The sequence below is a fragment of the Hippocampus bargibanti genome, linkage group LG05 (assembly GCF_051943395.1).
Source record: "Hippocampus bargibanti isolate YZ-2025 linkage group LG05, ASM5194339v1, whole genome shotgun sequence".
NCBI lineage: Eukaryota > Metazoa > Chordata > Actinopteri > Syngnathiformes > Syngnathidae > Hippocampus > Hippocampus bargibanti.
Genome location: NC_142738.1, coordinates 17,628,015 through 17,645,715, shown reverse-complemented (window position 1 = coordinate 17,645,715; position 17,701 = coordinate 17,628,015). Strand labels below are relative to the sequence as shown.

Genomic DNA, 17,701 nt, shown 5'->3' with positions numbered 1-17,701 from the left:
TTTGTTTAATGCAGTTCGGCGCAGGATCGGATATATCGATAGTCCCGGTTATATCAATATTTTTTCGGACTCCCTTGAATATCGATATAACGAGACTTTACTGTATATATATATATATATATATATATATATATATATATATATATATATATATATATATATATATATATATATATATATATATATATATATATATATATTAGTGCAAGGCACTAATAACGTTGCTAAAAAAGACATACAATTGACAACAGACAATACATGTAATATCTGAATGTAAAGTGAGGTAGTGTCGTATGTAAAGTGAGGTAGTGACGCATAGAAAGTGACGTAATGTAGTAATGCAAAAACAAACAACAAGAAAGTGTTGAAGTGGTTGAAGTGAGGTCTTGCAGAAAAAATGAGAAAGAACAAAAAATAGAGTTCAGTATGATAGTTCAGTATGATAGTACAGCGTGTAGAGTTCGGTTAGTGTGGCAGTGTGAAGGGGCAGGGTGGGCAGGACTGGGAGGGAGTTGAGTCTCCGGACTGCCTGGTGGCAGAAACTGTCCTTGAGCCTGCTGGTCTTGGCTCGGAGACTCCGCAGTCTCCTACCCGATGGCAGCAGGCTGAAGAGGCTGTGGGAGGGGTGGGTGGGATCACCAGCTATCTTGATAGCTCTGCGGGTGAGGTGGGTGTTGTAAATGTCCTGAAAGGGGGCGGGGGGGAGACACCGATGATCTTCTCAGCTGTGCTTACGATGCTCTGCAGAGTCTTATGGCAGGACACGGTGCAGGTGCCGTACCACACGGTGATACAGCTGGTCAGGATGCTCTCGATGATACCGCGGTAGAAGGAGGTTGTGATGGGGGTCAGGGCTCCAACTCTTTTGAGCTTGCGGAGGAAGTACAGACACTGGTAGGATTTCTTGGCCAGTGATGATGTGTTGTAGCCCCAGGACAGGTCTTCGGATATGTGCACTCCCAGGAACTTGGTGCTGCTCAGTCTCTCCACTGCAGCACCGTAAATGGTTAGTGGAGCATGCTGGGGGCGCATCTCCTGAAGTCCACAACAATCTCATTCGTCTTCTCCACATTCAGACGGAGATTGTTGTCCTTGCACCACGTGGCAAGGCGGCTGACCTCGTCCCTGTAGGCTGCCTCCTCATCGTTGTTGATAAGGCCCACCACAGTTGTGTCATCCGCAAACTTTATGAAGAGGTTGGAGCTGGGTGATGATGGTGAGCAGTCATGTGTGAGCAGAGTGAAGAGGAGGGGGCTCAGCACACACCCCGCTGAACACAGGGGCCCCGTGTTCAGCGTGATGGAACTGGAGGTGTTGTTTCCAACTCTGACTGCCTGTGGTCTCCCCGTCAGGAAGTCCAGCAGCCAGTTGCACAGGGAGGTGCTGGTTTGCTTAGTTTGTCGGTGAGCTGTTGGGGGATGATGGTGTTGAATGCTGAGCTGAAGTCGATGAACAGCATTCTGACGTAAGAGTCTCTGGTCTCCAGGTGGGTGAGCGCTGTGTGGAGAGCAGTGGAGATGGCATCATCGGTCGAGCGGTTGGGCCGATATGCAAACTGGAAAGGGTCATGGTTGGGGGGGGGGGGGGGGGAGGCAGCCTTGATGTGGTTCATAACTAGCCGCTTGAAGCACTTCTTGAGGATGATAGTGAGTGCGACTGGGCGGTAGTCGTTGTGGCAGGTGGGGGACGACTTCTTTGGGACTGGGATGATGGTGGTGGCTCAGAGAGGTGTTGAAGATGTTCGTGAAGACATCTGTGAGCTCATCCGCGCAGTCTCTCAGGACACGGCCAGGAATGCCGTCGGGACCCGGGGCTTTGCGTGTGTTGGTGCCTCTGAGGGATCGCCTCACGCTGTCCTGGGACAGTGTCAGCACCTGGCCGCCGGGAGGTGGTGGGGTCTTCTGTGCTGGAGTGCTGTTGTCTGCCTCGAAGCGGGCGAAGAAGTCATTCAGCTGGTTCAGCAGAGTGGTGGATTTCTTGCAGATCTGTGGAGAGGGCTTGTAGTCTGTGATGGTCTGCATCCCACGCCACAGGTTCTTGGTGTCTCTGCTGTCTCTGAAGTGGTTGGCGATACTCTGGAGTGCTGTCTCTAGGCCATGTGACAGGTTGTCCCTGGCTGTCCTCAGGCCCAGCTCATTGCTAACTTTGTAGGCAGCGTCTCTAGCCCTAAGGAGCCTGCGGACTTCACCCGTCAGCCATGGCTTCTGGTTGGCCCGGATGGTGACAGACTGGTGACAGTCACGTCATCCATGCACTTCCTCATGTAGGAGGTAACAGAGTCTGTGTACTCTTGGAGGTCTGTGGTGTTGTTGTAGGTGGCCGCTTGTCTGAACATGTTCCAGTCAGTGTTGGAGAAGCAGTCTTTGAGTGCCTCTGACGACCCATCAGGCCACACTCATAACTGCTTCTTGATTGGTTTGACGACTTTGACAAGTGGCCTGTATGCGGGCATTAACACGATAGTGGAGTGGTCCTAGGTGGAGGAGGGGATAGGCTTTGTAGGATCCTCTGTGTGTGATGAAAACATTGTCCAGAATGTTGTTACCTCTAGTCGGAAAGTTAATGCGTCCATGGAGTTGTGGAAACATGCTTTTCGGGTTGGCATGGTTGAAATCGCCAGCCAGGATACGGAAAGCATCTGGGTGGGCTGTCTGTTGCTCGCTGATGTGCTGGTAGAGTTCATTTAAGTGTCTTTCAAAGCTCTGAAGGACACTTTACAGTCACAGACAAGCATAGGTACTATAATACATAAAATGCAATCACAACATAGAATACAATAAATAAAATACAATTTAAATAGAAACAAGAGAAAGAGCTACACGGAAAATGCACTTTTAAATAGGTTGGTTTTGAGATGGAATTTGAAGGTGGGAAGAGAATCGATTGGATTGGATTGGATTTGCCTTTATTAGTCTTGCAGTGGGGAAATTTACATTTCCCGTGAATTAAATTTCATGATGTTATGAATGTTGGGAGGAAGTGAGTTCCAGAGTTTGGGTCAGAACAGCTGAAAGCCCTGTCCCCCATCGTGCTGAGATGGGCAGGGGCGGCTTGGAGGGGGGGCACCCAGAGGTGGAGGGAGGATGGGAACCTGAGGGAAAGAGAAGGAATGGAAATTTGAAGCAGGTCAGATAGGTATGGGGGGGCAAAGTTATGGATAGCTATGAATGTATGAAGAATAATTTTAAAGTTGATTCTATATTTGACCGGGAGCCAGTGAAGCTCTTGGAGGACGGGGTGATGTGGTGAAAGGATGAGGTTCTGGTGATGATCCGGGCTGAAGAATTCTGGACGAGTTGAAGTTCGTGGAGAGGTTTCTGAGGGACACCAATGAGAAGTGATATGCAATAGTCTATCCGGGAGGTGACAAGACGATGAACGAGGACAGCAGTGGTGTGAGGAGGTGAGAGACGGGCAAAGACAATTGATATTGCGTAGGTGGAAGTACGCACATCGGGTTAAGTTATTTATATGGGAGTGGAAGGATAGTGTGCTGTCAAGGATGACACCTTTTGACCTGATGGGAGGGAGAAACGGTGAAATTGTCAATAGTGAGAGAGAAACTCTTAGCTTTGCTCAAGGTGGATTTGGTACCAACAAGGAGAATTTCAGTTTTTTCACTGTTAAGTTTGAGGAAGTTATGGGTAAACCAGGATTTAATTTCAGAGAGGCAGAGTGATAGGGAAGAAGGTGGAAGAGAGGCATCGAGTTTGCTGGAGAGATAGAGCTGGGTGTCACCCGCAAAGCAATTAAATTGTATCCCAAATTTACGGAGAATATTGCCGGGGAGAACGGGAAGAAGGTAGGTGATAAAGAGGAGCGGTCCCAGGACAGAGCCTTTGGCACACCAGAAGATACAGGACAGGACTATGAAGTGAAGGAGTTAATTTGGAGGTGAAGCAGTTAAGAGTGGAACTAGCATAGGGGCGTGTCGGTGAACCCTATGGAGGAAAGTCTGTCAAGGAGAATGGGATGAGAAATTGTGTCAAAAGCTGCAGTGAGGTCAAAAGGATGAGGATGGAGAGTAAATTGGCGTCAGCTGCCAAAAGAAGATCATTCGTGACTTTTAAGAGATCTGATTCTGTACTGTGGTGCGGGAAGAAACCATATTGGAATGGTTCGTAGAGATCATTCTGGGAGAGGTGAGAGTGTAGCTGGGAGTGCACAACATTTTCCATGGTTTTGGAAATAAAAGGAAATTGAGAAATGGGGCGAAGGTTCTTGAAGTTATTGGGATCAGATCCAGGCTTTTTAAGAATTGGTACTGCAAAATGAGCTGTAACAAAGTGGGGAAACAAATGTGAGTTTAATTGAAATTGACTAAAATGAACCAGTTTTATGCTCTAAGACTGCACACCCTAGAACCTGATGTGTTTGTAAAACTGAAATGGTTTGGGGGGGATCAACAAAAGGATTCAGTTTAGTTGAATACAGGAAATCAACAACTTGGGTATTAAAAGCAAATATTTGATTTGGGTATAAATAAAATGTAGCGCTGGTGAATTGCTCAAAACTAACATGAGTAAAATGGTCAATAATGTTTAACTTGTAGAACAATTTTCTATCTAGAATGTACTTTGACATCACCTTGTCATTCATATATTGATGGCACAACATCCGGAGCAAGTGGGGTGTCTTGCCCAAGGACATTTGGACATGGCCGTAAGGGTCGACAACACAACCGTTTACCACCTGAGCATTGATTCGTTGATGGACTGACACATTGAATTATGACTTGCGTATTTTGCAGTATATAAAATAATGTATCGAAAAGTGGATACTGCAGGTTAAATTCACACTTCTTTGCCCATTCGGCAAGCAATTACGACCCTTCAAGCTCACTTGATGGTTTTTGTCATCCATTGCACCACACCTCTGCCATTTATACCACATTAGGCACTCAAACTCTGTTAATGCCTAGATCAAGTGTTTTGAATCTCTCAATCCTAATAGGTGAATGAAAGAGAGTTTACAGACCGAAGTGCAAATCAAATTCACCATAATGAAATCTTATCATTGTGTACTTCGTGCCATATTATTTGCATATCAATGGCATAATATAATAAGTCTGTCCACTACCTTGGAGGGGGTAAGTATTTCTCTGTCCGTTGTTGTGACACAATACAACAAGATACTAATTGAAGAGAGCCAAGCACCCTTATGTGACGACTGACATTCAATTATATGCGAGAGGATAAGATTAGAAGGTGACCATGCAATTGCTTGAAAACAACCTTGTGCAAAACGGTTACTCTGAAACCAGGCGGCAATGTAATTTGAATGGCTCTTTGAGCCTTGCACTGAAAAGTAACGCTGCTCTATATGGAATCATAATGCTTTGACCTGCAGAGTAATTGGATGCCCAGAATGAAGTGTTGACACAGAAGAGAGAGTTCAAAAATGTCACAAATCAAAAGATATGGAAGCCTGGAAGACAGAAAAGACTGCAAATTGGTGCTAAGAACAATGGGCACCAATCCCCAAGTGTGACTAGCACATTTTCCTCATGTTTTTTAAAGAATAACCTGGCATTCATTATGACTATATAGAGAACATTTGAACTGCAAGAAATATTTGCTACTAATATTGTCATCCTAATCATTTGATGAAAGTTTTAATTCACAAATAGAGTCTTTTTCAAGTCAGTTAATTTACTGATGTTACCATATCGACATGACATGACTTGGCTGATGTCACCTTGATAGTGTTTTGTTTCTCCAACTCAGAAAAATATTGCTTTAATGCTGATGGCCAACCGTTCATCTGAATCAAGTCGGGACACATCGCTCAGAACAAATGTGATTGATTCTATTCAAAAAGAAAAGTGAATGCAGCAAATACACGGACTGCTGCAGAATAGTTGAGACCACAGAGCGTAACACTGCTAATTAAAAAAAACACATACTTGATGAAGGCTGGGAAAAAAGCTTCCCTTCATTGAATGACCAGCAGCTGCCACTGAATTTAAGATATCAGACTAAAGATAAAACAAATACAAATGGGAAGTGAAGGTGTAAAGTACAACATTCATAAATGTGCAATGTGTTTTAAATCTTTGCATATCAAATGTGTTTTCTATGCCACTTTAGTGTTAAAAACATGTCATTGGAACCTGCAGGACAGTTCATCACAGCCCGGTCATGAAGTAACACTGCCCACTGAGCCAAATAAGCAATTAGAGAGAATAAGCTCTCTTTTCAGCCTGCCAGAAAGCACACAGCCAAGGTCACACCAAACTAACACCAGGCCATATATATGTGACGGGTGTCACAACAGTGACTGTCTTCATCTCCACGATGCTGCCGTATTAATGAAGACGAGACGCGTGGATGTGTTTTTTTATTTCTTTTATTTCTGCAACACAGTATGACAGAAGGGATGGGTGAAGTCGCATGGGTTTCGTCTTGTGATTAACCTGCATCTCCTCGAGATTGTTCTGGAAACTATGGGCGGGACATAGTGCCACACTGTGCGCCGTTGCGTCACTTCCTTCATAATTTAATAATCTAAGTGTACAACTCCGTTACATACACCCCCCCTAAATTATGCAGAAGTGAGGCAACATACACACGGAAGACAACAGAAAGGCCAACAGGCAAAATAGACAAGGTTATCGGGCAAAGATGTACAGGGAAGTCAATCATAGGAATTCTTCTTTCAGAAGTGTGAAGGAATAGGGTGGTTCAAAACCCATTCCTATCACAGACTAGTAGAAATGCCATTTACATTTCACAAAACAGCACATAACTACACCCGTTACTGAGAAGCCATAAAGATAATGGCGACAATTGGCACACAGCACAAGCCAAAAAAAAAAAAAAAAAAGAATCAAATGGTCATATTAAACCCACATTAATGTTGGCATCCCGACTCTCTGATAGGACATTTCACATATCAGCCTTTCAGGGGGTTTAACTGTCCTACCACATCTCGTGAAATTGACGGGGCCCTGTGTGTCTTGTGGTTGTGTGCAAATTACCTCCTCAAGTTCAGTCTCATCTGGGGGTGAGTCAGGAGTCGAGTGTGCTATGTCAAACACCGGGTCTGTCGAAAGTTCAGTCTGTGTGTGGATATCATGGCCTACTGACTGACTTCTCTCACTGACATCCCCTCGACATGCATCGGCGGAATCATGCTCTGAAGAGAAGTGCTCATGTTCCTCTGTCTGAGCTGGAGACTGCATGACCCAGTTCTCAGTGCGCAGCTGAGTGTCCTCCTGATCATCAGGAACTGAGCTTTTGTCACTCCCACAATGTGCGTCCATCTCTGACCCCTCTGAACACGAACCAGGATCCACCTGCGCCGAGAATGTCAAGAAGTCAACCGGGAGCAGTAAGTTCCTGTGTACGACCTTCTCTCTGCCTGTGGCATCATCCCGGATCCTGTACACATTGATCAACGGCTTCACAGACACCACGTCATAAGGGGTTGACTCCCAACGATCCGCAACCTTCCGCTTGCCCTTCTCACCTCGATTGGCTAGTAGCACCTTGTCACCAACAGCCAATGGCGACCCCTTGACTTTGCGGTTGTAGATCTGGGCGTGGCGGGTCTGTTCCTTGGCTGCATGCTGTTGAGCAATTTGCACGGCTTCAGAAAGGTCTCTCTTCAAGGTGCTCACAAACTCATTGTGACTGACAACATTGGCGTTCTCCAAGACATGATGGAACATGATGTCAATGGGCAAGCGAGGGACACGTCCAAACATCAAATAGAATGGCGCAAAGCCCGTCGTCTCATGTACTGTGCAGTTATAGCAGAAAGTCAACATATTCAACATTTGTGGCCATTTGGACCTAGACTTTGGGGGAAGTGTTCTGATCATCCCTCCAAGGGTCCGGTTGAATCTTTCTGCGATGCCATTACCCATGGGATGATACGGTGTTGTGTGGGACTTATGCACCCCTGCCATCTCAAGAAGATCCTTGATGAGTCTACTCTCAAAGTTGGCACCCTGATCCGAATGGATCCTTTTGGGGAACCCATAAATGCAGAAGAACTTGTCCCACAGGCAGCGGGCAACTTGCTTTGCTGATTGGTTCCTGCAGGGGAAGGCGAGAGCCAACTTTGAGAAGTGGTCGGTGACGACGAGGACATCGGTGGTTTTCTTGGCGCCGGACTCTGCTGTCCAAAAATCAATGCATACCAGTTCCATTGGAGCCGAAGTGCGGATGTACTCCAGGGGTGCCCGGGCGTCTGGCTCGGGGGTCTTACCCAAGATGCACCTCTGGCACTGCCTTACATGTTTCGTAATGTCTTTCTCCATCCCTGTCCAAAAGAACCGTTCACTAGCCAAGGAGAGTGTCCGAGAACAGCCCTGATGACCAGCCGCGTCATGCACACCATGTAGGACTTGGTGTTTCAGAGACCCAGGTATGACGAACTGAAAGACTCTTCTGTTCATGTGGCGATCTTTCCTTACTCTGTAAAGAGTCCCGTCACGAACTTTCAGCTTCTTCCAGTGCCTCAGCAACAAAAGAACACAGCTCGTCTCAGCTGCTCTTTCATGTTTGGTAGGTCTCATATGTCGCTGCACATAGAACAGGTGTATCTTGTGCACAAATTCAGAGGCCTCTCCACAGTCCATCCTGTTCCGTGAAAATACTGCTTCATATCTCTCAATGAGTTGGAAAAGTCTGTCCCTCCACGTATCGGAGACAGCACATGCATCCAAGTCCAGATCATGTAGTCCAAGCTTGTCCAGTGCTATTTTGATGTCTTCTTTGGACCTTGCCCTTGCGGTGGCATTCTGAACAGATTGGGACATAATTTGGATGTTGTCAGGTTCAGACAAGTCTTCTGTCGCAATGACGGGAAATACATCTGCCAGCTTTGTGTTTCTTCTCAACACCACTTTTTCAGTCGAGGGGTTGATGACCCTCACTGGGAGCCATCCATCGCCCCACATCGGTGTGATAATCCGGCCAACCAGAATCTTCCTGGATCTGCACCTTGCTTGAGTTTTTCAACTATGACCGTGCTGCCAACTGACATTGGTGCGCAGGCGGGAAGCTTAGCCCAAACAAGATGTTCACTCTCTGGTTGCAACATCACACATTGCTGCAACTTCAGCGTGCCAACTTTGTCAGGAATCGTTCCACCCCTCCATTTCTCTGTGTTGGAAAGCAGTGAGAAAAAGTGGTGGGAGTCATCATCAATCGAACTACCGGGCTCTGACATGAGCCGCCAATAGCCTTCAGTCTTCTGCATCAGGTGAAGGATTTTCTTAATGGCATTGCTGCTAAGAATTATGTCGTCGGTTTGTCCAGGCACCACAAACATGGGCACATCTAGCTTGCAATTGTACACGACTATTTCCAAATCGCATATGGCTGAAGGCGTCACCTGATGACCACCAAATCCTACAATGACAACGTCATCTGCAGAATAACGTTTGATGTTAGGGTTGCACACTAACAATCGTGCCATAGCCGACTCACTCAATGTGCAACCAGTAGAGCCGCTGTCAATCATTGCGGTCAGGGAAATGCCTGCGACAGTGGCAGTGGTGTAGAACAAGCTATCTGACTACAGGACCTTGTGTGTGCCTTGGAAGAACAGTCTTCTCCGTGGGGACACTGGAAGTGAGGGACTCTAATATCGAATCAAGATCATCTGTCGTACTGTTGGGAGGGTCATGAACTTCATCCGCATCATACTCCCTTGGATGCGGAGACATTAGTTTCCCGACAGTAGTGATCTTGAGGGCTGCACTTGTGTGGGGCAGTTGTGTGTGGAGTGATCGGGTGAAAAGCACAGAAAACAAAGTCTCTTTTCGCGGCAGTGAATAAGCGCAGAATGGTCAGCGCTAGCACAGACAGCACATGGTAGCTTATTCAAACCGTCCACCATTGGAAGCCTTGACTTGCGTCTACCAGAGGCAGAGGGATTGTTAGCTCCTTGCAGCAAAACTCTTTATCGTTGTCCTGACATGCTGTATTCTGAAGCATTTCACTTTTATTTACATGAATGGGTTTACTGTTCGCCGCAGCTGGAGTGGCAGTCCTGGGACTCATTTCTGTCTGGTACTCATCCAGGATGGCTTGGACCTCAACTGCCGACCATTTATCCACTGTTTTTGACCTAAATGTCATGGAAAGATCTTTGGATGGGCAATTTTTAATAAACATCCGGGTCATGGCACCAATGTGACGGGTGTCACAACAGTGACTGTCTTCATCTCCACGATGCTGCCGTATTAATGAAGACGAGACGCGTGGATGTGTCTTTTTATTTCTTTTATTTCTGCAACACAGTATGGCAGAAGGGATGGGTGAAGTCGCATGGGTTTCGTCTTGTGATTAACCTGAATCTCCTCAAGATTGTTCTGGAAAATATGGGCGGGACATAGTGCCACACTGTGCGCCGTTGCGTCACTTCCTTCATAATTTAATAATCTAAGTGTACAACTCCGTTACACACATATATATATATATATATATATATATATATATATATATATAGACAGCAAGCACGTGGAAAGATGATAAAAGTTCACTCAGCCAGATGCAGGAAGGGTATTGTGAGTTTTCTTTATTTGAAGTCGCAACAGATGTCGGTTTTCAGCAGGCCACTGGTAACTGCTCTCCAGGCTGTCCTTTCTCCCTCTTCTTCCTCCTCGAAGTGACTTCCTCAGTCTGGTTTTAAAGGTGATTCACCTGAGCTTCAGGCCAATCAGGTCCCAGCGGCAATTGGCCATTCCCAGGTGGTTGCAATCACCTTCTCAGAGTCAATTAGTGGTCGCCCAACTGCACTGTTTCGGATGGGGAGAAATGTGCACCCTTCTCCCATCCAAAATCCAGAAAACACAACATTATTTAACATTTCTTTTGGCATCATGACAATATATATTTCAGAGCACAACCCTGAAATGAGTCCCTACCATACCCCATCCATCCCCAACAGAGAAGGGAACGACCAGCAAATTGTGGGGACATAGTATTAATGAGCACATTCACAAAAACAGCTTTTAAGGGAGAATCTGGACGAGTGTAATATACATGGGTGGATGCTATTCTCAGGAAATGACTGTACACATTGAAAGAATTGAAATACACTATTTGTGTTCAAGACATCAAACACTTTATCTCAATATAATTCACCTCTGTAGAACATGGAAGCAGATGGAGGGCTCAGGCCGACTTCATCGATTGGCTTTCCTTAGCAGTGACGGCTCCCAGATGGGCCGCAGAGCATTAGAGTCACAAAGTCACACTGCCATTACCAGTCTGTTCTCTCTGGTTACATCCCAGCGCACATTCCGTGGACTCAAATCAATTACAGTGCTAAATATGTCAGTGTGTGTGTGTGCGTGTGTGTGTGTTTTTGTGTGTGCGTGTGTGTGCGCGCGTGCGTGCGTGTGTGTGTGTATATCTGCCAAAATGTGATCACTCTATCGCTACAACTTATCAAATGTATTCAGTATGAATATCACGATGATAAAGTCAACCTTCTTTGACTTGCTGACTTATAATCCTCATATGATAGAAAACACTTGGTCAGTATAAATCAAACATTTATGAAAGTCAAGATCACAGTGTGGATCCATTCTTTTTGCAATATACGGTGTAGATCTTTTGACTAATGAACCACATTTGCATATTAATGAGACCATTCAAAGGGAACATTATTATTTTGTAGACTAAAGAGAAAATAATCGCGCCCATTGCAAGCCATCATCCATCCCCGCATTTTCTCTTTGTTTTTTTTATGACTTCCATCTCTGCTCTCCACTTTAGTCATTGCGCAATGAGAACGTGTGGAAAAAAAGGACAGAGGAATACAGGAGCTCTTGATATGAGGCTGATATTGGTTGACACACATTGTTTTATTTCAAAACAGCCAAATACTGTACTTAAAATGAGGATACGTTTTTGCAAAACTAATATAAATAGTGAGTGTTAGACTTGAATTATCATAGTTGGCAAGTAAAGTATTATCGACTTGTGCCTTTTCATGAGAGGTTTCCATGGTGGAGTCAAACTGTTATCCATCTTTCTCTGTATTGAAATTGTCTCATCTGACCATCATATTCGGTGCCACAAATTACAGACTCAAATTGATCCTACAAGAGTCCTGATGATGTGAAGCGAAGTGTGAGAGAGGGCTAGTACGGCAAATGTAAATCAAACTGAAAAACACAGACCTGTGGAACAAATCTTCATATAATGGTGAGATTTCATGCCAATAGAGAGAGCAAGCCAAACTGGTTAGAATGTGAAAAAATGGATTTTCCAATTTTCTCTGGATTACCGTACTCTCCACAATCCAACATAAAATGTCTCTGTTTCTCGGTCTTCGCAAGGAAGACATGTGTGGCTGCAACAGACTCAATTGCATAAATCCACAGACCACCCTTTGGATTGGATTGGATTGGATTGGATTGGATTTGCCTTTATTAGTCTCACAGTGGAGAAATTTACAATTTTTGGAGGTGGAATGTTCTCATGTTTTGCTTTCTACATTTCCATCTGGCTGTGCTGTGTAACACAACTACAAGAGAATATACAGTGTGCATTAATGATAACAAAATAGCTTTCAGAATAAAAAGCTTACATAACAGATTTTAAAGGACAACCGACGTCTCCGGACAAATTGTGTCCATAATTTGTAAAGTGACTTCTACTGAGCGTATTTTACAAAGATTCCACCGCATATAGCTATATTTTATGTTTTAAGACTCGCGTTGAATATTCCGGAAGTCTTGTTTTGAGTTGGTGACGAGTCCGTACGTGACGTCACTGAAGGAACGCCCCTGACCGAAAAAAAGACACATTGTAGCAGTCCTTCAATCGAGTCAATGTATTTTGCTGTACTTCTTGCTGTACGTCTTGCACCAAAAAGCCACCAGAAGAGGCCGACCAAGCTCCATGGAAGGAATTTATCAGCCTGTGGAAACGGGCTGATTAATTCCTCACAGGAGCTTGGTCATCATTTTCGGCCTCTTTTTGGGTGATACATTTCCCCCCAATGTTGCCTCAAAATGGTACGGAATAAATTCTTTAATCGATTGCAAACATGTATGCTTTCCTCTTCAGAACTATTTGAATCATATTCATAATTGGATGTGTAACAAGAAAGCATATTCTCCGAATCTGAAGCCATTGTTTTGATTCTCCAGCAATGCAAGACATCTTGGCGTGACGTCACGAACTGGAGGCGGGACTTTCTGAAAATGCCCTATTTGCAGCTCAATTTTTTGCAGATTTTGGACACTTTAAGTCATTTTTATTCGTGTTTTGCATTTGAATAAAAATATCATACTGCGTGTTTTGGGTATTTTAGATGGTATAAAACGTTTTTCTGATGTCAGTTAGGAAACAAAAAAGTGATGTCGGTTGTCCTTTAGGTTGCACCTTTTCGGCAGCATGAATATGCAAGTCGTGTTTTTGAATGGGAGCTTTTGTTTTTCTACTTCTCTCATTCCTTTCCTTTTTCTTTCATAACTTTGCTGCTGTGAAGTGTACATTTCTCCACTGTGAGACAAATAAAGGTACATCCAATCCAATCCAAGATCGAAGGGATAAAGGGATAAAAATATATTTCTGTTTCATGCATTTGCACAATAGATGAGTATTGTACTGTGATCATCAAGTAATGCCCAAGCCCTCAAACTTTGAAGCAATTCGACGCAGAGCAATGACAAACGTTGAAAGTAATGTGAAGTCTTCTTTTCCTTTTGCCGTTTTCCTTCAGGGGTCGCCACAGCGAATCAGTGTCCTCCATCTAACTCGGTTTTGTGCATCCTCTTCTCTCACACCAGCTACCTTCATGACCTCTTTGACAACATCCATAAACCTTCTCTTTGGTCTTCCTGTCAGTCTCCTGTCTGGCAGTTCAAGGCTCAGGATCTTTCTTCCAATAACGTCACTCTCTCTCTCCTCTGGACATCTCCAAAGCATCTCAGTCTGGCTTCTTTGCCCTTGTTCGTGATGTCACGCCAAGACGTCTTGTCGGTGCCGCGAGAGTGGCTGCCTTTCCAGCAGCTCATGTATTTTGTTTTTCTACTTTCATTCCTTTCATCACTTTGCTGCTGTGAAATGTAAATTACTCCACTACGAGACTAATAAAGGCAGTCCAAACATCATGGCTGGTCTCACCACCATTTTATAGACTTTTCCTTTCATACTAGTTGAAACCCTTCTATCACACATCACCTGACCTTTTCAGCCGTTGCAGCCTGCCTGGACAGGCTTCTTCACCTCTCTTCCACACTCTCCATTGCTCAGGAGAGTTGACCCAATGTACTTAAAATCGTCCACCTTCTTTATCTCTTCTCTCTGTAGCATCACTCCTGTACTTGGATTCCTCTCATTCAAACACATATATTCTGTCTTGCTGCGTGAAAGTAATGTGAATCGATGAGAAGGTTTCTTCATCCGTCATATGTACTTCTTTAAAAGTGTCGGACGTGTCACTTCTTATCCAAGAGGCTTCGTGGATATGAAGCGAAACGTCCGACTCCTTCAAAGAAGTACAGATGACTGCTGAAGAAACCTTCTCATTGATGGACCACTCCTGTACGACTGAGAGTTTACACAGAAGCAATGTGAAGTTAAAGTAAAGAAAATATTTAGCATGTTATTGCTTTCGGCCAAGATACAGTCACTGTACTTGTGTATGAAACATTCCGGTATTGTTTGAACTATAAACAGTGTGAATAATATGGTAAAATAATTCAATTTTCTCAAAAACATACATTGTGTTTGATAATCTGATGCACCTTGTAAACAAATCAATAGTGTAATTTCTTAGGCATCGTATTTGGATTGTTCTGTAAGGCATTTTATTACAGCTGGAGAGCATGTGAAATCTATCTAGAAATAAAGCTATATTGTATTGTATTTGATTGTGTTGCCTTTAGCGTCACTCCTTCTAGTGAAGGCATCACACACCCGTAGCCACTATTGTAGCTCATATTCTAAGCAATCTGTACTGTGGCGTGCTCTATATATGAAAACAGTTTTGAAATGGGCCATTCATTGACTTTGCGTCTGACACTATGAATCACCTTATAGTGCAGAAAATACCGTACTTATAAAATATGACAAATGATACTTTTTTTTTCTTCTATCAAGTACTTGTTTGTGAAAAAGATATAGAACACAAAGAAAGGTACAAGGTATTCAGTTATTTCATAAAGGAAGTATTGGACATATACTTTCCCTGTCCTCCTAATCAATTACCTTTACACTTTGATTACACAGCATCCTGAGGCTGAGCTGAAATAGTTTATAGGTGGAGTATGCATGGCTGCAACTGTTCCGGATGGTAGGTTTTCAACCAGTCTTGTAGGACACCATCACAGCGGCCAAGTGAATGTGTATCACTTCAATTAAACAGGGCGCACAGTGTCTGACAACAGCTAATATTCCTGCTCCATTAGCAGACCGAATCGATGTTCTGGCATTCGTCACCGTGCTGAAAAAGCAATCATCGCAGTGTGGTACTCTAGTTAGCGGAGGAAATGTTATGAAACTCATCCTGCATCGACGCATACTATGTGTGGACTATAGAAAAGCGAAAAATGTATCCAAGGAAAACACCTTTAAAATAACTTCTTGCACACTGTATTTTCTTCTAACAGGATAAACATCTTGGAAAAATCCACAGACAAGAGTAAGCTTGATATGATAATAAAGCTCGCAGAATAAATGTACCTCTCTGTCAAGCAGCGTAGGGGATATGACAGTGACAATGTCGCCTCTCTCTGCGTCGATGTAGAACATGTTCGGAGATGGTTTGTCTGGTGACTGCCGGATGATGATGTAGCGCAAAGCGGCATTATCTGTAGCGGGGTCATCTGCATCAATCGCTGTCATTGTCATCACCGTCGTTCCTGGAGAAGACATTAAAACACAACGTATTTAACAGATATAAGATTATATATACTAAAACATTTATTTGTATAAATTAGGCTAGAAATGTAGTCAAATTAGGCTAGAAATTAGTGCAAGTGTAACTAAGTAATGTTGTGGTAAGTGTGTGTAAGTTCAACATATATTTTTTTCATGTGCTTTGCCTTTCATGTGACAGGGTTTTTGATCTGGTCATGATCATCTGGTCAAAATCATTTGTTACACCCTACACAAGCAATGTGTTGCTCGACTGCAATGATCAGAAACGCACGACTCGTGCACATTGATATGTGCAAACAAATATAGACCATGTGAGGTCATGTCCCTTTTGAGCATTGTTTTCATTTCCCAAGTGCTGCAAAAGGTTCTAAATTGTGTCTCGCTCCACTGATTTATGTTCTGGCTGTCATAAGCTCCAGAGCCAGACAAACATTTGCTCACAGTTGTGTATCTGGATCAGATGATGCTCAATGTGACCATGTTTTCCCTTTTCTAAAAAAAAATCATAAAATAAAATTTCAATAAAAAAAAAGAAGTTTGTGGGCCCTATTTTTGTGCCCAGCGCAACCCTCGCATAAAATACAATTAAACTGTGAGCAAGGATGTTCTTTTCTTTCTAATGGCATATTCATAGATGGCCCATTTAGAGACCTACATTTCCTCCAATGAGAGAATGAAAGCATTTAACTTGATTCCTGGCCAATTTAAGCCCCATTTCTATAGAAATAAAGCTGGATTGTATTGTATGCAATTGTATTGCCCCTCGCGCTCATTCCAGTTGGGTTCAGCGCAGGGCCTTCATGAAAATTAAGATGCTTTTTTTTTTTTTTTTAAGTCAGAGCAAATATGTGCCAGTCCACAAGAATATGAAACTCTGTCTTAAAAAAATAACAATCACATAAAAATGCTCAGTCATTTTAGGGTGTGCCAAAACTGGAACAAGCAGTAATACGAAAGTGAGTGTTCTGGTTTGTGAAATTTCAGATGCCAATACAACATCATTTTTGTTGACGTCAAGTGTTAACAAGTGCTATGATGGTGCCAGGTGCAGCTACATGTTTTAATCCAATCCAAAATGTATGGGCAGAAGATGCATGCCCTCAGATTTGGTAGATAGCATCTCTGACAAAATATGTCAGAAATGCAATTATTATTGTGAAGAATGTCTACGCTGAGAGTCACATTTGCATTTTTAAATTGAAAACACTGTCATAGGATGAAACAGTTGAGTTCCAAATATGTACTTTATCAGGAGCTGAAGTTGCACTATCAGGAAGAATGCCGAAAAATATGTAAAGTATGGATAACAGAAAAATGTCTTAGTTGCTGATAGTAAAAGAGGGCAGGCCAGGCAAGAATTTTATCCTCTTCCCATTTGCACTTCAAGGTGAACCATTAATTTTTAATTAAACCGATAATCCTTCCTCTGCGCACTAATTACACAGTCCCATTGCCTTCATTACTAAAACTCTATTCCACTTCATAGCCGGAAAGCCACACTGTTACTGTCTCGGCAAACTACAAATATGGCCGAAGCTGTAGTCCAAAGATGAGTGTCTTGGTAAAAAACTACAAATATGGCCGAAGCTGTAGTCCAAAGATGAGTAGCACCATTTTTCCCCCAGAGGAGAGAGCTGAAATGAAGGCAGGTGTGCCAGCAGCTGAAAGCCATTCAGAAATCAAAGGCTCTCACCAGAAGCAACCACTCCTTAAAATAGTCAGTTGCAACACTGCTCAGGTTCGGTTCGGTTCAAGTACTGCTCTAGGAGTTTACCAAGACAGTAGAGTTCAACTGTGTAAAGACCAGGGTGGCTGACGGTGAGAGAACCTGAAATTGTGACTGT

The 17,701-nt window shown here is 43.6% G+C and overlaps 1 protein-coding gene across 1 annotated transcript in view; it reads right to left on the bottom strand.

Moving 5' to 3' along the window:
- Window positions 1-17,701, bottom strand: part of cdh13 (cadherin 13, H-cadherin (heart)) — a 377,317-nt gene that overhangs the window by 124,260 nt on the left and 235,356 nt on the right. Inside the window, exon 8 of the mRNA XM_088997038.1 lies at window positions 15,660-15,838. Coding sequence (XP_088853164.1) covers window positions 15,660-15,838 — 179 coding nt within the window. The remainder of the gene's footprint in view (window positions 1-15,659; window positions 15,839-17,701) is intronic.